Consider the following 21009-nt stretch of genomic DNA (forward strand, 5'->3'; position numbering starts at 1 on the left):
TGTGTGTGTGTGTGTGTGTGTGTGTGTGTGTGTGTGTGTGTGTGTGTAGGCAAACTAAGCCTCTTTTGCCTCAATTCTTATCTAGCCTTTAATTATTAAATAGGCATTGCTTCAGACAAACTGAGACCTGGGAAAGACCTTCCTTAAAAAGGTCAAGGTCTCCCACTGCATCCGCAGTCCTCTGTGCTAACCTATATCTAGCTGCTGGACTCCAAATGGCTCTGGAGGAGAAAATGAGGCTGGTGAGTTTGAACAGCTCTGACTCACTTGAATGTAATTCACCTGCAAATCAAGACATCAACCTCCTGACATCATTGATCCTCTTCCAGAACAAACGGCAAACAACACCACCGCCACAGCTAATGCAAGGCACCCAATTCAATTTTTTGACAGTTGTATTTATCACTAAGTTTTCTATATGGAACAATAACCAGCATCCTTGTTATTTCCACACCTGGGGGTAATTCTGTCCTCTAGAGATATGCAATATAAGTTTATCCCTTCAAATATCTAGAAATAGTTATCATGTTTTCCCTAAGTCTTCCTTTTTCTAGGCTAATTAGCCTTAGCTTCTCAAGCAGTTTTTATCTGACGTGGTTTTGAGTTGACTAACAGTCCTAGTTATTTTCTGGACTGTTCTCTAATTTACCAAAATCTCTCTTAAAATGTGGTGCCCAGGATTAATTCCAATGTGCTCAGTACCATGTATGGTTTGACACTTGTTCAACTCATGCAGGTTTTAAGAACTTTTAAAATCAATGCTGCTAAATTACTGTGCTCTTGAGGGCTTTCATCCAATCCATATTTATCAGTACATATAATTAGAATTTCTAGAGAAAGGAAATGTGTGGATTTTTTTTTTTAAGAAAAACTTTCAGTTCTGAAGAATATCTAAAGTTAGCTTCAAAACCTATTTCAGGGGGCAGCTAGGTGGCGAAGTGAATAGAGCACCGGCCCTGGGGTAAGGAGGACCTGAGTTCAAATCCAGCCTCAGACACTTAACACAAAAACTTGCCGTGTGACCTTGGGCAAGTCACTTAACCCCAACTGCCTTCCAAAAAGCAAAAAAAAAAAAAACCAAAAACCCATTGCAGCTTTTAATTTAATTCCAACTTTTGGATATTTCAATGAACCTTAGAGAACTAGTCACATTCTTCCATCTTACCTATAATGATGATAGGCAACATGGCAGAGTGGATAGAAAATTGACCCAGGAGTCAAGAAAACCTGGGTTCAAAGTCTACTTCTGACGTATATACTGACTCTGTGATCTTGGGCAAGTCAATTAATTGCTCAGTGTTCCTGGTACCTCTCTAATACCATATGTTATAGGAGAGTTGGAGGTCTGCATTTTAAAGAAAATTCCTCACCAGGAGTTTCCTGGAATAAAGAAATCACTAGACAGTTCCAAAATAAAATTTTAAAAGATGTGAGAGATGTTGTCAAATCCATAGCTGAAATCCAGAGAAAGTATTTTTATGAAATTTTATTTATCTACCAGTGTAGATCAGTAATGAACAATTAAACAAAGTAAGTAAATAAATTAATAAAAATTTAAAAATAAAGATAGAGGGAGGAAAGGGTGAATTTAAAAAGAAGAAACCAATTTAGTTTGATGTGATATTAACCTGTTCAAGCTGTCTCTCTTTTCTAAGAACTCACAAGTCACTTATTTAGCAATCCATTCTAGAATTTTGTAGGGGGTTAACATTATGGTAGGGCAGGTAGGTGAAGCAGTGGATAGAGCACTGGGTTTGGAATCAGGAAGACTCATCTTCATGAGTTCAAATGCAGCCTCAGACACTTACTAGCTGTGTGACCCTGGGCAAGTCACTTAACATTGTCTCTTTTTACTATTCTGTAAAATGAGCTGGAGAAGGAAATGGCAAACCATTCCAGTATCTTTACTTAGAAAACCCCCAATGGGGTCATGAAGAATGGAACACGAATAAAACAACCAAACAACAACTTTCTATTATAGCCATCTGCCCTAAACTCTGAGCTTATATCTTCCTCACTTTCCTTTTACTCTGAGTATAGTAGGGGCCTATCCCCACTGACACACAAAAAAGAAAACTCGTGGATTTGTTCTTAGCATTTTTCACAAGTCTTAGCTCTTCTAGATTTAGCCTTCCTGACACTATTGCCATAGTTTCTTGTCATCCTTTTGTATTTGTCCTTGGTTATTTGTCTTCTTGGCCTAGTTGAAAACTGACTCCACTAAGCATTTTATTAGGAGACAGTTAGGATGGATTTTCTCCAAGCAGGAAGAAATCCTGCCATCATAATCTCCCAACCTAGTTCTCATAATATTCTTTTTATGTGACTCTTGAATGTAAAATCAGGAGTCACTCAGGGCTTTAAAGCTAACATTACCTGCAACCTTGTAATATAGCATGGATCTATGTTATTCATGAATATTAGATTACAATCCTCTGAAAACATGAAAAACCTTGAATGGTTAGGACAATTGGCAGTCAGGATGGAGTAGACAGTAATTTCAATGAGGTCACCTCAAAAGGAACTATATAAGTGGGAACTTTGTGGAAAAATAGGGAAAACTAGGGTAAATCTCAACAACAACAAAAAAAGGAATGTATTTCAAAAGAACATAGAAAACATGTAGCAATGCTAAAAGTTGCTATACTTGCTGTTCTTGGAAATCTATCTAGTGCTAAAACTCATGTACCTTCGTTTTACTTCAAGGAAACATGCTTTTTGGGTTCTTCATCATAGAAGAGTTTAGCATTCTAAAAGTACCATTTGTTAAAAGTTGGTTTGTCTATGTAGCCCCAGATTAAATCTTTGTCCCAAGTATACCTATTTGTTTTATAACTTAAACGCCATGTTTGTCTTCTTGTTGGGTTTATAATTCTTGATGTTAGCACAAACATTATTGTAAACTCATTGGCTTTAAGAATTTAAGTGATTAGGGGCAGCCAGGTGGCTCAGTGAGTAAGAGCACCGGCTCCAGTGTCAGGATGACCTGGATCAAATCTGGGCTCAGATACTCAGCACCACACCCAGAAATAACTGGCCGTGTAACCTTGAGCAAGTTACTTAACCCCTATTGCTTTAAAGAAAAAAGAATCTAAGTGATTTCTGGCATTATAATCATTTTGTAGTGAAACTTACTATTTTGGGGGTGGCTAGGTGGCGCAATGAATAGAGCACTGGACCTGGAGTCAGGAGGACTTGAGTTCAAATTCAGCTTTAGACACAACACAAAAAAACTAGTCATATGACATTGGGCAAGTCATTTAACCCCAATTGCCCTACCTTCCCCCCTCCAAAAAGAAAAAAAAAGTTACTATTTTAAGGACAGCCTGCTGACATTGAAGGGGTGCCTTTTGGTTTATTTTGTGTTTTTTTTTTCTCCCTTCTCTCTTCTTTTTCTCCTCCTCCTCCCACAACCTAGACTTCTTTCAGAAAATCCAACAGTAAACCCCCGGGTTGAGGCTTCTGTAGTTGAAATATATAATAATGAACTCTTTGACCTTCTGGCCAAGGACAGCTCTGGAATATTTGGTGTAAAGCGTGATGTGATCACAACCAAGGAAGGCAAGAGTAATGTACCTCTATTGACCTATGAGTGAGTAGTATATCATATAACTTCTTACTGGAAATGTTTCTTCTTCTACCAGGTAAGAAAGACACATATGACACAGTGAGAGTGAAAAAATGCTATCCTAGAAATACTGATCAGTCATGGCAAGTTACTCATCAGTGGGGTGACAGGTACCCCAGCAAGATCATTATTACTCTCCAATACACTATCTAACCTACTGGCATGTCATCATAGTCAAAAAGGTTGAAGTGTTTGGCTTGTTTGGGTTACTTAAGACACAATCCACTTTCAGGGGAAGGTATTTGTTTTTCTTAGGCGACTATACAAGTTGTTATAAACTTTTCTGCTCTTTATAAGTCACCTAATAGATGCCACCTTCTTTAAATAACACAACAAAGTTGTAGCTGGTTTTATTTTATAAATATGTTTACAAATAGATTTATGTAAACTGAACAGATATAAAAAGAATCCTATATTAAATGAATTTGGAGATGCTTTTTATCTGAAAAGATTCCTATGGTAATGCCTAGGATCCTAGCTCAGGGGGTGCAGCACTGGCTCTAGAATCAGGAAGACCTAAGTTCAAATACAGCCTCTGATACCTATTAGCTGTGTAACTTTGGACAAGTCACAGCCTCTGTCTACTTCAGTTTCCTCCTTTGTAAAATATGAATAATAATAGCACTTATCTCCCAGAGTTGTTGTAAAGATAAAACGAGAATAATATTTGTAAATCACATTGCAAACTTTAAAAAGGTGAAGAAATGCTGGCTGTTATTATTGTTATTTTCAACAAAATAATAAATGAAGAATTATTTTACTGAGTAAATAGTCACTTATAATTTATGTCTTATTCATCTAAATTTTCACCTAATAGATTTGCTTAAAACAGGGGCACGCCAATGTTTGAAATCCAGAGAGAGAAGGAAATTTTAAAATGTAGAAAGAAACAATTCTATTTTATATATTTTCTCAAACGGATGAACAGAAATAAACATTTCCTACTGTTAATTTTGTCTATAACCCTGCTCACATTGTGGCACTATTTTCCTCTTTCAGGACTTCTTCTGTTTGGCCCTATATCCCTCTTGGGTTACTAGACTTTGCATCTCTGGTTGCTAATGGTACCTTTTAAAGTCTAACAATAAGTGCGAGAAAAAAATTTTTACAAAAAAAAGTGAGAGAGAGAGAGAAAGAGAGACAGAGAGAATATGAGCCTAAATCAATGAGATATGAATTGACAGGCAGACAAGACTGATGAGAAAATAGGTTCAATCTAAGCTATGTATCTATCATTCTCTGTAGGTCTTCAAAAAATTCCTGTTAATCTTTCATTTGAATGAAAACCACTTTTTTTTTTTTTTGCCTTTTTTGGAGGGCAGTTGGGGTTAAGTAACTTGCCCAAGGTTACACAGCTAGGTTTTTTTTTTTGTATTAAGTGTCTGAGGCCGGAACTGAACTCAAGTTCTCCTGACTCCAGGGCCAGTGCTTTACTTACTGCGCCCCTAAGCTGCCCTCTGAAAACCGATTTTAAAGAAGTACAAAAAGCCCAGAAGGTCCATAGGAAAGTCACAGTTATGTGCAACCCACTGAGGAAAATCCAGACTATATCCTCAAGCTGATTGTTAAGTATATACCACAAAGCAAGCAAAATCCTTTTGGCTTCATTTATAATGTATGTTGTGTCTGGGTTTTCAGTCTTATTTTTTAAACAAACTAATTTAAGTATCTCAACTGAGTTTATATAATGGAATTCTGTCGATCCATATTGTCTATGAGAAGTTGGAAACTGGGCTACATAGGTTGATCTCCCTGCCTTTCCCCAACCCTAGAAGAGTGGGTTAACTATAAAACATTTCTTGTTTCCTTCAAAAAGCTATTATCTAAAGCTGATTCCTTCTCCAGGCTTGTAGAAAGTCCTGCTGAATTTATGAAGCTTATCAATAAAAGTCTGCAGCTCAGAGTGAAACACCCCACATTGGTTCATGCTGATTCTTCACGTTCTCACTTGGTGGTTACAGTAACTCTCACAATATCTGTCCCTTTTGATAGCTTTGGTGAGTAGAATGAAATATTTCTAAAATAATTCCTGTTTCATTGTTTCTCCTGGAACATAGTGGGTGCTTAACAAATGCTTATTAAATCAGATTGAATTGGAAAATGGAAGGTTTGTGACTGTGGTCTCCCTTGCATTGTAGTCTCAGATCTCATGGGGGTCTTAAAATACTTTTTCCCATTCCAGCATGTCCTTACTATGTAACCTGCTGTGGGATCTCTGTGCCCTATCTCCTGATGTATTAAGGACTCTGCTCAGGGCTTACCCAGTTTTTTCTGATCTTGCTCCAAAATCAGACGAGGAAGCAAGATGTTGGAGGAGACCTAGCTGAGGGTCCTAGCTATGAGAGACCTAGCTATGGGGAGGAGAGCCTATGATAGGAGGAGAGCCTTTCAACCTTGCTGGGATGATACATCTTAAGAGAAATGGTTCCATGGGTTTTTTTTTTTTATGCAGAAGGACTGTCGCCATTCACCTGTTATGACAAGAGATTATATAGCTGGAGGTCAGAAGGTATGGGGAATATCTACTAGAGGGAGTCAATAAGGATTTACTAAAAGCTTACTATGTGCTAGGCACTGTGTTAAGAGCTAGAGATACAAAAAAAAAAAAAAAGGCCCCAAATAGTCCCATGTTATAAAGGAATTCACAATCCAGTGGGGGAGACAACATGCAAACAACACACACACACACACACACACACACAATTGGAGATAATCAACAGAGAAAAGCGATAGCATTAAAGGTAACAAGAAAGGCTTTTTGTAGCTAGGACTTGAAGGAAACTAGGGAGACAAGGAGATGAAGATGAGGAGGAAGAGGATCGCAGGCATGGGAGACAGAGGAAATGCAGAATCTAATTCCTCTATCATATGACAATAGTTCAAATACTTGGAATATAATTATCATGCTTCCCTCCACTCAAGTCTTCTCCATGCAAACAATCCCCAGTTCCTTCAACCAATCCTTATATGACATGAACATAAAGCCTTATGAGCCTGTTTGCATTTCTCAGAACTGTCTTATAATTTCCTTATCTCTTATGGGGTATTGATTCTCTATTAGCCTTTTTTTTCCTTCTCTTTTTAGTCCAAAATTACTTTATCAAAGCAAAATAAGTTTATAGTTTTAGAGCTGGAAAATACTTGTAGACCAAGGATTGTGAATTCCTTTCACTGGAAAGGTTCACTTCTAACATCTCATTGAACAGGCTCTTCCTTCTGGTGTGCATTATCACCATTCCATTCATTCCAAGTAGGTGTCCTATAACTTCTTTGATCTTTCTTCCCTACCCCCCCCTTTTTTTTTTTTTCTAAAAATGAGCACTGCTACCAGTGTAGCTTTTTTTAAAAAGCACTCTTTTGGTCACCTAGCTCTCCTTACCAGCTATGACTCTTTATGAGCTTTAGCATTCTTAGTACTATTCTTGCATGGCTGTGCTACACTTTTGTATTCACTCTTCATTACCTTTCCTCTCCTCCATCTTTTCTTTACAAAGTCTTTTTGTAAAAAAATGAAGTTGGGTAAGAAGTTCTCTTTTCATCCTTTTTGTGCTCTTTAGACAACTCTTCTTCTTCCTTCCACTCCTAATTCTTTCTTAGGACATCCCCACCCCTTCTGGGACATAGAATTTTAGTCCAGAGGCTCCTCTTCTACTTTATCTGGACTCTTTGAAACTACTATCTTAAAATCTTTGATGCACATCCACCTATTTCCCCCCAAGTTTCCCACCATTTCTACCATGTCTGTTTCTTCCTTTTGATAAGAATTGTTAGAAAACTTTTTTTTTGTGAATAGAGCCCATATATGTTCCTCTACCAAGTCAACTCATTGCTTCTAGTTCTGTCCTCTAATGCCAAGCAAGACTAGTCTAATCCCACATCATTTTTGGATGGATACAGATTTGTGATTTCATTAGCATAGGGAACCCCTGCTGTGGCAGCATCCCCTCATGAATATCAGTAGCTCATTTGCAACTTATAATCCTAGAGAGTTGCCTATAGGACTGAGGTTAAGGGACTTGCCTGGAGTCACATGGCTAGGATGGGCAAAAGGCAGAATGTGAACTCAGATCTTCTGAACTCTAGGCCCAATCCTCTACTACATCACACTGTTGTGAATCCCACCTTATGATATAAGTAAAGTCAAGATATCAGCTATATGATTTTTAGACAGAAAGTTCCCATGGGAACCTGAAAAGCTTATTAAAAGTTGCTAGCGCTGCCTGTCTTTATGTCTTTTTTTTATTCAGAAACAGAAGGTAAGGAGATAGATGTCAAACCCTGTATGATAGAGACCCTGGATTGATAGATCTAGGATGGAGGGGAAATTTCCTATCAAGATCAGAAAAAGAGTATTAAAATAATTTTCCCTCTGTGCCATTGGATACTTACCAAAACTTAGTTAGATATCTATCAATCTATACATTTAAATAATATAAACTATATTTAAATAAATCTATATTAAAATATAAATTTAAATAGAGAAATCTAACCAAATAAATAGGGGAAAGAAAGAGTGAGAAAGTTCCCAAATTTTAAAATCCCAACTTAGGGAAGACTGTGTAATGGCCATTAGATTTTATAAGTGAGAGATTATATTGGTAAACTTTGGGGAAAACAGTTTCATATTGTATAGAGCTAAAAAATACAAATAAAATTCATATGGAAGAACAAAAGGTCAAGAATATCAAGGAAATCAATAAAAAAAAAAGTGAAGGAAGCTGGCCTAGCAGTAGCATATCTCAAACTGTATTACAAAGTGGCAAACATCAAAACAATCTGGTACTGGCTAAGAAACAGAGTGGTAAACAGATCCAACCATTCTGGAGATTAAATTGGAACTATGCCCAAAGGGCATAACAATACCGTTACTAGGTCTGTATTCCAAAGAGATCAAAGAAAAAGGACAAGGACCTTGATGTGCAAAAATATTTATAGCAACTCTTTTAGTGGTAGCAAAAAATTGGAAATTAAAGGGATGCCCATCAATTGGAGAATGAATGAACAAGTTGTGAGATTCACAGTTCATTTAGGAGACTGTAGAAATAATTGTCCAGGTAAGATTCTAATCTGAAGAGGTTCAAACTATGGTGGTCTGGTGCCCCTCTGAACTAGTTCTGTGTGCCCTTGAATGTAAGTATCCTTGCTTCCCAATTCATTGACCTCCTCAAATCCCATGACCTTCACCTTTACTTCACCTCAGCAACACATGTGGATGCATAGCCTTGATCTCATCACCAAACACAAGGATCAGAGAGCCCTTACATTTCTTTATCTGATCATAACCTTCTATCATTCTATTTCTCCCTGTGCTTCAACCCTCCTAAACATAAAGTTCATTGTCTGCAATGAAAAAAAAATCATTCCTTCCTTCCCTGATTTGCTAGTCTATTGTCCCTTCTCTGGTCTCACTTCCCTTCTTTCAAAGCCTTAATGTTTAAGGGACCCTAGCAATGAACTGTGAATCTCACAAGTTATGGGCCAACTTGCTACTAATTTGTACAAATAGCTTGTACAAATTGGTATTCACTGATGGAGGGAGTAACTTCACCCATGAAGCCACAGATCCACCAGTACATCCAGGAAAGCCAGAATTCCAAGAAGTCTAGGAGGAAAACCTGGAAAGACCTCCCATGGGCATCACTAATACAAGACAGGAATATAGGGTAGACTTGAGAGGTCATCAAGTCCAATCTCATCATTTTCACAAGTGGGGAAACTGAAGCCTACATGGAGTTAAGTGACTTTCCCGATGTCACAGCAGAGCCAGAACTCAAGCCCAGATCTTACTGATTCCCAGTTTTCCCCTCATCACATCTTGTTCCATTCTACTTATTCAGAATGTCCCTGATGCTTGATATCTTCACTTCTATTGAAGAGGAAGATTGCCACATGTCCAATTGATCCAATCACAACAGCTAGCATAGTCACAAGCACTTTCCTGGAGCCAGAATAGCTGGGATTGAGTTCTGGTTTTACTACATACTAGTTTATATGATCTTGGGCAACTCACACTCTGTGAGTTTCCATTTTCTTATCTACAAGAATAGGCGTGTTGGACAGAGACAGGAAGGCGGAGAATCACAAAGAAGTACAGTGAGTGCTCTCCCAAAACTCCTCCACATAGATCTAGATAATGAACAGACTTAATTCTGATTGGGAAATCCAAGAAAAAAAATAAATCACAGGGAGTCATTTATCCAGCCTGGGTTGGCATAGGGAGATAGTCTATAGACTCTGGGTATAGCACAGGAGGTACTGGTGCTTTCTAGCACCCCACTCCAAAATGAGGTTCCTAACCCAGATGGAACACTATGACCTCATGCAAAGTGCAGAAACAGGTGCTAACCAGCAGCTTTGTCACTCACTACCCAGTTAGGGGACACAGATCTAGAGTGGACAGATGAGGGGACATGCACCTAAAATTAATAGTCCAGGGTAAGGATTTACCAGGAGCAGCTACATGGTGTAGTGGGTAGAATGCTGGGCCTGAGTACAAATACAACCTCAGACACTTAGTAGCTGTGTGACCCTGGGCAAGTCACTTAGCCCTGTTTGCTTCAGTTTCCTCATCTGTAAAATGAATTGGAGAAGAAAATTGCAAACTACTCCAGTATCTTTGCCCAAATGGGATCAGGAAGAGTCAGCCATGACTGAAAATGACTGAACAACAACAACAAAAAGGAGTTATCATGAGCCCTGGGGTGTGCACTGACTGGGAAGCAAGTTCAAAATCTAACAGCAGTTGTGTGACTCCCAAGGAGTGGAGCAGGGTCTTAGTTCAAGTTCCAGTTCAACCCAGTATGAATCCTGCAGAGGAACAATCAGAGCAAGAAGCAGACTATAGTGAAGCCCATAATTCTATTAGAGTGGTGGCAGAGTCCAGAAACCCAGGGCAGGAACTTACCAAGCTCAGACTGGGTGCAGGGAAGGGCAGCGATTAAATTTATCCCTGGATCAGACCATGATGAGAGCACTGAAAGTTTATAGCTCCTCAGCCTGAGTTGACCCTGACAGCTTGGAATAACACAATTCAATCTCCTAAGAAAGCAGTAATTGGACCAGCCCAGATCCTCCTTCCAGAAGTGTGCAGCACCTGGCCCCTACCATAACATCTAAAATCGAAAAGTAGGCTAAAAGAATTAACAAACAGCAACAACCTACCATAAAATGCTACTGTGACGAGAGGGACACTCAAAACACAAACCTGGAAGAAAATAACTCCAAAACATCTACAAGAAAAGTCTCAAAGAAAAACATACCTTGGGCACATATTTAAGAAGAATTCCTGGAAGAGGTAAAAGAAGGGTTTTCTTTTTAGCTAAAAATGCTTCTATAAATTAAATTGGAGTTCTAGAGGAAGAACTTGGAAAAAGAAATGAGAGCTATGGGGAAAAAAAGAATTGGAAAGGGAATTAACAGCTTAGTAGAAGAGGTACAAAACTTTGTCCTAACATCAAACTCCCTGAAAATTAGAATGAACCAAATAGAAGATAATGATTTCATGAGACAATAAGAAATATATTTTTTTAAAAAGACTGAAAAAGTAGAAGAAAATGTAAGGTATCTTTTAACAAAAATAACTAACATTGAAAGGAGATTGAGCAGAAAAAAAAATTAAAAATCACTGGACTACCTAAAAGCTATGACCTAGGTATCATATTTCAAGAAATCTTAAAAGAATACTGCTCAAATCTCTTAGAATAAGAGAGCAAAGGAAAAATAGAAACAACCCACCAGTCACCTCCTGAAAGAAACCTCCAAATGAAAACTCTCATGAACATTATAGCCAAAATCCATAACTTCCAGGTCAAAGGAAAAATACACTGTAAGCATCCAGAAAGAAAAAATTCAAGTAAGCAAGAAGCCCATCAGAATGTCACATGATTTAATAGCCACAACTATGAAAGAGTGGAGAGCTTGGAATAAAATGTCCCAGAAGGCAAAACATCTAGACTTATAGTAAAAAAAAAAAAGAGATATAATAACTTACTTAGCAAAACTAAGTATAATCCTAATGTGGAAAAAATGAATTTTTAATGAAATAGAGGGCTTTTAGTCATTCCTGATAAAATGACCTGAGCTCTATAAAAACTTTGAAGTTCAAACAAAAGAGTTGAAAAACATAAAAAGAGCAAACACAAATGAACACTCATAAATGACTAAACAAAGAGAAATTGTTTGTCTTCTAACATGGGGAAATAATACATGTGCCCCTTCTGAACTCTATTTTTTTCTATCAACAAAAATCTTCCTTCTCCCCCTCCCTTCTACCAGTTGAGAATGGAAAAAAAAAACATGTATAGTCAAGAAAAACTAATTTTCATGTTGATCATGTCCAAAAGAAATGTGTGTGATGTGTGCGTGTATAATATATACACATACAAATATATATACAATTATACTTATAATTTCTTATTGTATAATAGTATTCCCCCATGTATATACCATAAATAATCAAGTCATTCCTCAATTTATGTACACCCCATCAGATTTCAATTCTTTCCTACTTCAAAAAATACTTTTTGGGTGGCTAGGTGACGCAGTGAATAGAGCACTGGCCCTGGAGTCAGGAGGACCTGAGTTCAAATCTGACCTCAGACACTGAACACAAAAACTAGCTGTGTGACCTTGGGCAAGTCACTTAACCCCAATTGCCCTCTAAAAAGCAAAAAAAAAAAAAACATTAAAAAAAAAGAGCTGTCAATATTTTTGTACAGCTTTAGAGTTGGTTTTGCTTACGACTAATTCTTCCCTTAATCTATCCTCATTCTAATTCCTTCTCCCTTTTCCTTTTCTCTTTTGAGTGAATGAGCATATCAATCATTGCACTACCTATATCAGTGGGTTTTTGTGAGGAAAGTGGTTTGTAAACTATGTAAAGTGCTATAAAAATATATATATTAATCCTCTCCAGCTTCTTTTAGGGCCTTGTTCCATTATCTCTCCTTGGTCTCCAGCATCCATAACCTCTCCAGTGCTCATATTCTGTCTTCAAATATACTACCTGATGACTCTTAAAACAAACAAAAGCCTTTGACTCTCTTACCTACTTGACCTATATCTTTTTACTGCCAAGATTCTTAAGAGTAATCGGCCTTACTGCCCCCACAGAATCTCCAAAGTAGAAGGGGGCTCAGAGGCCAACTAGTCCAACTTATACTTGAACAAGAATACTTTCCCATAACCAACAAGAAGTCATCCAGCCTTTGCTTAATAGAACTGACTACCTCAGAGGGCGGCCAGGTAACACAGAAAGTAAAGAGCACCGGCCCCAGTGTTGGGATGACCTGGGGATTGAATCTGGGCTCAGATATGTAGCACCACACCCAGAAATAACTGGCCGTGTAACTTTGAGCAAGTTACTTAACCCCAATTGCTTTAAAAAAAAAAAAAAGGACTACCTCTCTAGGCAGCCCATACCAGTTTTTAACCATTCTAATTGTTGGGAATATTTTGTTTTATCTAATTTTAAAATTTCATTTTCTCAATTGACATTTTCTTTCCTTCTTATCCCATAATCTCCTGTTGAAAAAGAAAGAAAAACAATATTCTTTTTAAAAATTTTAGTATTTTATTTTTCTTTTTCCCCAGTTACATGTAAAAATAATTTTTAATGAAAAACAAAATTCTTATAACAAATATTCAGTCAAGCAAAATCAATTCTCATATTGGCCATATTCAAATATACATATATACACATACACACACATACTATATATACATATACACACACACACACATATATATACATCTATATAAATGTATGTGTATATGTATGTATATATTTCTTCACTCAAAGTCCATTGGCAATGAGCAGACAGGGAGCATGTTTCATCATAGAATTTTGGTTAGTCATTGCATTGTTCAGAGTTAAGTCTTTTAAAGCTTTTTGTCTTTACAATGTTGTTATTATATAAATTCTCATTATTCTCATTCTAGTCTGTATCCTTTTATGTAATTCTTCCCAGATTTATCTGAAATCACTCCCTTCGTCATTTCTTATGGAACAATAGTTTCCCATTACGTTCTTATACCATAATGTGTTTAGCAATTCCCCAGTTGATGGACACTGCCTTGTTTTTTCCTTCTTTGCTACCACAAAAAAGTTGCTATAAATATTTTTGCACATTTTGTATAGGTTGTTAGATTTCCCTGAAACCAAACCTAAGCTTGCTTCTCTGCAATGTCTACCCATGATTCCTAGCTCTGTCCTTGAAGGCCAAGAATGAGTCTACTCTCTCTTCCATACAACAGCCTCTTACACTCTACCTCCTGTCCTCCCTTAACCACAGCACTGAAACTTCTCTGCAAAGTGGTCACCACTGACCTCTTAGTTATCAAATCCAGTGGTCTTTTCTCAGCCTGGATCCTTAACTTTCTTAGCATTCAGTGCTCTTAACCATTAGCCATGGCCCTCTTTTTGAAACTCCCCCCTTGGCTTCCACAAAACTATTCTGCATCTCAACTTGTTTCTCCCCTTTACTGACTAAATGTACATATTTCTCTAAGATTCTACCTTGATATATCACTGTCCAGATCAAGAAATTTCGATGGCTTTCTATTGTCTCTGGATAAGATACTGTCTTCTCTGTTTGGCATTTACCACCCTTCACAACCTGGATCCATCCTTTCTGTACAGACTGATTTCACATGAATCCCCCTCCCAAAGTTCTGTGTTCTATTTAAATGGGTCCACTTGTCAGACCCCATGTACAACATTCCATCTCCCACCCTGCACATGGAATAATTTCCCTCCTGACTTCCACCTTTTGGAACTCCTAGCTTATTTAAAGGCTCAGCTTAAGCTCTGCCTCCTCCACAAGGCCTTGCCTGAAGCTCTCTTTCCCTTCTCCCATACCAAAATGACTTTATATTTACCTTGCATATATTTTATATAGACTCAGTGTTGAGAGAATGGGGCCATTCTTTTTTGTGCGTCTATCCTTCATGCCTTACACATGATAAGTACTTAATAAACGTTAAATTGAATTTAATTGAGTTGTTTGTATAGAGGAACAGGGCACACACAGCAGGTAGTGAAAACGGGTGGCCTATGGAAGGGCCAAAAACCTATGACTAAGCAAACGGGACAAGGCCTGACAAAATCACTGCCAGGGATGATGTTTTCCATTAAAAAAAAAAATGTTACTGGTAAGTGAAAAGTGCTCTTGTTGCTGGGGTTTCTTGAGTTTGTATTTATTTTTCCCTCTCTATGTATTTATCTTTGATAAATACCAAAAATATCATCACATTTATAGATTCTGAGATAGCTAAACAAATACTTGAAAATGAATTGTATAACCTTGAAAAACTTGAAGAATATCATAGTTATACAACTCAACAAACAACTATTAAACACCTCCCATTGTAGGCCCTAGAGTGGTCACCACCTTCGAGATCAAAACAAGAGAGTGGTAGCTAGGTGGCGTAGTGATTAGAGCACCGGCCCTGAAGTCAGAAGGACCTGAGTTCAAATCCAGCCTCAGACACTTGACACATTTACTAGCTGTGTGACCTTGGGCAAGTCACTTAACTCCAATTGCCTTGCCTTCCCCCCTCAAAAAAAAAAAAACAGGACAAAAGGAAATACATTTCCATTGCAACCTGAAGAATTTAAGTTTGACATAAAGAAAGTTGAGGCTTGTTGTATTAGGTTATCAAAGAGATGTAGTGGAATTTCTTTTTCTTGGGGCCTACAAACTTAGGGTAGATTTTTTTCTGCCAAGAATAATTTTTTCTGGTGTTAATGAAAATGGAAACATTTGCTCATACTGTTAACTTAACCTCTCTGGAAAACATTGCTAATTTGTCTTGAGACAAGTATTGGCAATTAGAGATTAGTTTAACATCCAACAGATAAATGATGATCATTCCCTTTTCCCTTTTTTGCTTTTGGCGTTATTGCCAAAAGAAACCACTAATTATCACTCTACAGTTTTTCCAGTCCATATATGAGACTTGAAGTGAATGACAACAGTTTTATAGACCCAGGAATACATTGAATCTGTTAGCCTCTGAGCTAAAGGTTCGTCATCAACAGCTCTTGTGAAATTAATTTGTATTTTCCCTGTCATCCTTTTACCTCACGAAATACCAGTGGTTTCCCTCCCATTTATAGCAAATCAACAAGCAATTGAAAAGCTGTGTAAAGAGATACTGTGCACTGCTCCACAGAAAGTAATGAAAAGTGAGAAGCCCAGCTTCTCTCCCCGAGGTCCTTCTCCAGCACCAATCCCCCTGGACCCCACAGAGCAGCAGAAGCAGGTCCAAACCAAGTTACAACTTGTGGACTTGGCTGGCAGTGAATGCATTGGTAAGTTGACCCTTCCAGAAGTGATAACCTTGGCATGATAGCATTTAACTTAAACCTTTCTGCAGAATAGAGTGCTTGGAAAAATGTGGGAAAGACTTAAAAGTTTGAGCCTCTGAACCTTAACACCCTTTACAGATAGTTTGTTTTTATTTTAGTCTTCTTTACTTCCAAATGGGCCGATTTATTTTTCTTTTCCTTTTCTTCTTACAATTGTAGTCTCTTCCTCCAAATAATATTTTGAAAATTAGATCCCATATTATAAAGGACCAAGAGTTTTAGCTGCTGACTGTTTAGCTTGTTACAGGACCAAAGTTAATGGAATATATTCCAACATATATATTCCCTATGTATAAATAAAAATACATGCAGGAACATCCTGTGAAATCTTTATTCAGCTTTTTTTTCTGACATGGTTATTTAATTATATTCTTTGTGATATTTAGTAAAAATAAACAAAACAAAACCCAAAAACTAAATTTAAAAGGCAAGTAAGAATTAAGTGTGGTTTCGGTTTCCCTTAGGTATGTCTGGAGTGACAGGGACAATCCTGAGGGAGACCTCATTTATAAATCGAAGCTTAGCAGCCCTGGCCGATGTTCTGGGAGCCCTGTCAGAGCACCGTGGTCACATTCCTTACCGGAACAGCAAACTCACCCACCTACTCCAAGATTCCATTGGTAACTCTCTTTCCCTTCTCCCTTCTCCTGTTCTCCTGTTTTCATGTTCTGTACCAGAAGGATATTCTGGAAGTACTCAGTATAGTCTCTTATATACCACATAAGACCAAACTCATATTTTCACCATGCTTAGTGATGACACAGTGAGCCTGGTTCTACTTATCCCTCTTGGAATGCTCTCCCCAATTCCATTAGGATCATTAGAGTTGCAGTAACTTGAAAGAAACATGAGATGTGTAAATTTAGAGACATCTCCACTCCAAATGTTCATATGGACTATTTGTGCCCAACCTGTGGTAGAGCCTTCCCATCTCATATTGGTCTCATCAGATACTGTGCCTTGACCCCAACATAAGGATGTCATTTTAGTTCTCTTCTATTATAAAGGACAACAACCAACCAGAATCATAGATTTAGAGCTGGAAGGAGATCTCGGGGTCTTCCAATCTAACCCCTTCAATTTTTGATAAGGAAACTGAACCCCAGATAGGTTAATTGTTTTGCCCACAGTCATAAATTTAGGAAGGCATAGAGCTGGACTTTGAACCCAGGTACTCTGACCCCAATACAACTTTCTATCTACTAGTCATTCAGTCAATAACTCTCTGTCTCTCTCTCTGTCTCTGTCTCTCTCTCTGTCTCTGTCTCTCTCTCTCCCCTCCCCACTCCTTCCAATAAAAATTTTAACCTATTCTTCAAAAAAGGGGGGAAGGAAAATAAGCCTGTATTAAATGTTACTGTGTGCCAGTTAATGGGCTAAGTGTTTTGCAAATATTATCTTATTTAATCCTCACAACACTCCTGGGAGGTAGGTGCTATTATGATTCCCATTTGATACCTGAGGAAACTGAGGTAGACAGAGGATTAAGTGACTAACCCACAGCTAGCAAATGTTTGAGGCTAGATTTGAACTCAGATCTTCCTGACTCCAGGCTCTACCCACTTCACCACCTGGTTGCTTCTCATAGCTCAGTGTTCACCTCTTCCATCAATCCTTCCCTCACTACATTTTTAATCTTCTCTCAATTCCCATGGCAGATATAGTCTGTCCTGCACAGTGTAGCCCTTAATTTTTAGCTATCTTATATTGCTTACTAATTGTTTCGTGTGTATTTCTGGTACCCTGACATGGATTGTAGGGACTTAAAGACAGAGATTGTATCTTCTGAGTTATCCATAGTGCGAGGCACTTAATAGAAACTTAATGACTAGTTACTGATTGAATCACTCACCTGCAGGTTAGAAGGTTGAGTCCTCCATATTTACGGAGCACGAGGACACCAATCTGTGGCGTCTCAAGCAATTGTTGACTCCACTCTACCAATCTCACTCTACATGAGTTTTACTCCTCTCTCTCCTTCTGTCCTTTCTTTTTCCTTTTGACCAACCTTTTCCTCTTTTCTGTCTCTGCATTCATTAGGCATGTCCTAAAGAATTGTATGCATAACTTAGGGAACTATATTATGACCCTTCCCCCATCCCCCAGTAGGAGAGGGAAGCATAGGGGAGGAAGATACCCATCTCCTCCTATGGTCCCGCAGCTAGCTTCCATGAAAAGACATTCACGTTCAAGAGTGAGGCTAAAAGAACCCATAAAATGAAAGCGTAGGCATGAAACACTATGGAAAAGTTATGGGATTGTTGCTATTATCATTAGTAGTAGGTATATTCTTCAAATGCTCAATGGGGGCTTATAAAGAAAGGTTCACCAGAAGTAAGGAAGATATAGGAAAGAAGGATGGAGAAAGAAGTCAGATCTCTTATTCTGCTTCCTTCTGGCCATCAGTCATCATTTTGTGTGCCTTGATAATCTTAGGAGCCCCTGTGAGACACCTGAGGGGTGGAGGGTGGGGGAATAGAAAGGAAAGGTTTTCTGTAGAATACATTATGTTGCTGACCCAGAAGGTGGAAGAAAGTGAAGAATCAGAAAGTTGGCAACAGCTTCCACTGTGCTCTATTTTCTTACTTAGACATACAATTATTTTCTCCCTATATGTATGTGTTCCCTTTTTTTTTTATTAAAAGGGGGTGATGCGAAGTTATTGGTGATGCTCTGTGTGTCCCCTTGCCAGAAGTATTTGGCAGAAACACTGCAGTCCCTGGGGTTTGGAAGCCGAGCACGTCAAGTTCAGAGAGTCCAAGCCAAGAGAAGAAATCTGCTTGTGTCAGGCAAATCCAAATGAGAGAGAAGATTCTAGTGGATTAAAAATATTAATGAGTTCCTCATCCTGAAACGTATCTTCTTGTCCGAGAGCCATGCTTTCAAAGTGTAAGCTGCCAGAAACAAATAAACTCTTTTCATTTGAACTTCATAAACATGGTTTTATTCCAAGAAAGGAGTAATAAACATTGACAACAGCTCGCAAACAGTATCAGTAACAAATCATCAAAGAAACCATAAGCTTTGGGATTTGAGGTGGGGTAGGGGTGAGGGGGCTAAATGAAATATTTTATCAAACCAATCTTTTTCTAGAACACCATGAAGCAATTGATAGAAAGGGGAAGGGAAGGTAATTGCAACTGTGAAAATAAAATCTACAGCATTCAACCAGATTGAAGGGATGGAGGTAACAGTGGGGGTAGGGAATCACTGTGCCAGGGATTACCAGGCCTGTTTCTGCAGCAAAGAGTTTCCAGCTGTGTCAAAGAGCGTCCCAACATTCATTTTAATTCCCTTAAAAATTAAAATCATAAATCTAACACTTTTATGGAGAGAAGCTGGTTACCAAATCAAATTCAACAGCAGGGGTTGCAACTCCAAAAAGACTGACCTTACTCAGGCCTCACAAATGCCATGATTGGTAACAGATGTGGCTAACTGTATTTGACCCTGGACTTCCACAGTGGAGCTAGGTTTAAAAAGTGTGAGGTTGTCCACATTTTCAGCCCTTAAGGAGGAGGGAAATGAGGCCAAATAGTCATTCTGAGTACCATTCCATTTTCACAGAGGAACATGTGCTCTCTTAGAAACTCAGGCTGATTCAAGTTGTTCTCCACGGTGGATAGCCATCACATGGAAAAAGACAGGGGTCTGCACTAGAGGCCAGGAACATCATTTAATTTTTCACCAGCAATTTAATGTTGGCTCTGAAAATGGGAACCTTTGTCATGGGTCAATGAAAAGATGTCTCATGTATTGGTGGCTTTGGTAGCATGAATGCTTTATGTATGTATGAAGAAAAAATATCCTCAGATTTCCCTCATTCTCATGTGATAGGGAGAGGAGAGATTTCTCTCAAGTCCCCAGTTAGCATAGACTAAACAAGTATTTGGTTGGTAGCCTATGTGCCAAGCCAAGACTCCCAATGGGTCCCCTGCTGTGTCACATAATGACAGATCTGTGAGATATGTACCCTTAATTACCATATGCAAAATGATCCAAAATGAGATGAAGCATTTCCTTATCACTTTTAAAACATATGGAGCAGCCACCATTAGGGGTGCCCTTATCCTCTTGCCTTCCTGCTCCCCACCTCCTCTCCTGCCCCCACCCCCACTGCTGGCACTCTCACAATTCAATCTGGGTTACTTAATGGCTTTGATGAAGTGGGAGTCTCCTCATATCATTCTTCTGTTCAGGGACATGGAGGGTCAGCATCATCCCTGCCTCTACCTTTTAAAGCCTTCAAGCCTTACCTGCTGGACCCTCCTCTCCCCCATCTGACCTAATGACACAGCCTAAGGACCCCATCCCACCCTGCAGGTGAACTTTCTTGTAAGTGTTATCTATTCCAATTAGTGCGTGATCTCTGAGAGTAAAAGCTTTCTTGGTTTTTCCTATTTCCCATTTCTCTAGGCCTTAAAGCACTTAATAAATGCTTTTTTATTCACTCCACAATTCATGTCCCCATAGGCCTGAGGACCAGTAACAATTCATGGCAGATAATAATAAAAGCCGATTTCACTATCTGCACAGTAATCAAACAAGTATTAATTGAGCCCAGCACAGTATGTACAAAACATTGTTCTACTGTGTAGTACTCAAAGTGTTCAGAGAGAAGAAGCAAAGGAAAAATGATCATTTGTCTCTATGAGGAGCCTTCACCTTCCCTGACAAGGAAACAGAATATTCTAGAAATCTTTTGAACAGAAGGCAGAGAAAGATATAAAACACCCCAACTATTTGGCGCACTTAATATCCTCCAAGGAGTAAATGACATAGAACCAGAAACATGCAGTTTTTCTTAAGTAACACTGTTTACCTTTCTGACCCTAATACACATCTCCTTGCTTACCCTATGAGATCAGAGAGCCACAGCACTGTTTTGAAGACCAAAAATGGAAAGACTGTACAATGTTTTAGAGATAAACATTAAACACTGTTACCTTTAGATTAACATTGCTGGAGCCTGCCATAAAGCCTCTTTGCATCTCAAATATGACGAGAGCCA

At 38.4% G+C, this 21009-nt stretch overlaps 1 protein-coding gene across 1 annotated transcript in view; it reads left to right on the forward strand.

Annotated features, from left to right (window-relative positions):
• Positions 1–18934, forward strand: part of KIF25 (kinesin family member 25) — a 104019-nt gene extending 85085 nt beyond the window's left edge. Inside the window, exons 12-16 of the mRNA XM_069070570.1 lie at positions 3419–3592; positions 5474–5625; positions 15747–15941; positions 16463–16618; positions 18644–18934. Coding sequence (XP_068926671.1) covers positions 3419–3592; positions 5474–5625; positions 15747–15941; positions 16463–16618; positions 18644–18801 — 835 coding nt within the window. The 3' untranslated portion in view covers positions 18802–18934. The remainder of the gene's footprint in view (positions 1–3418; positions 3593–5473; positions 5626–15746; positions 15942–16462; positions 16619–18643) is intronic.
• The last annotated feature ends 2075 nt before the right edge of the window (positions 18935–21009 follow it).

Source organism: Petaurus breviceps, unplaced genomic scaffold (genome assembly GCF_028583685.1).
Source record: "Petaurus breviceps papuanus isolate PSGF00001 unplaced genomic scaffold, PetGlider_PUasm1.0 90808, whole genome shotgun sequence".
NCBI classification, from domain to species: domain Eukaryota; kingdom Metazoa; phylum Chordata; class Mammalia; order Diprotodontia; family Petauridae; genus Petaurus; species Petaurus breviceps.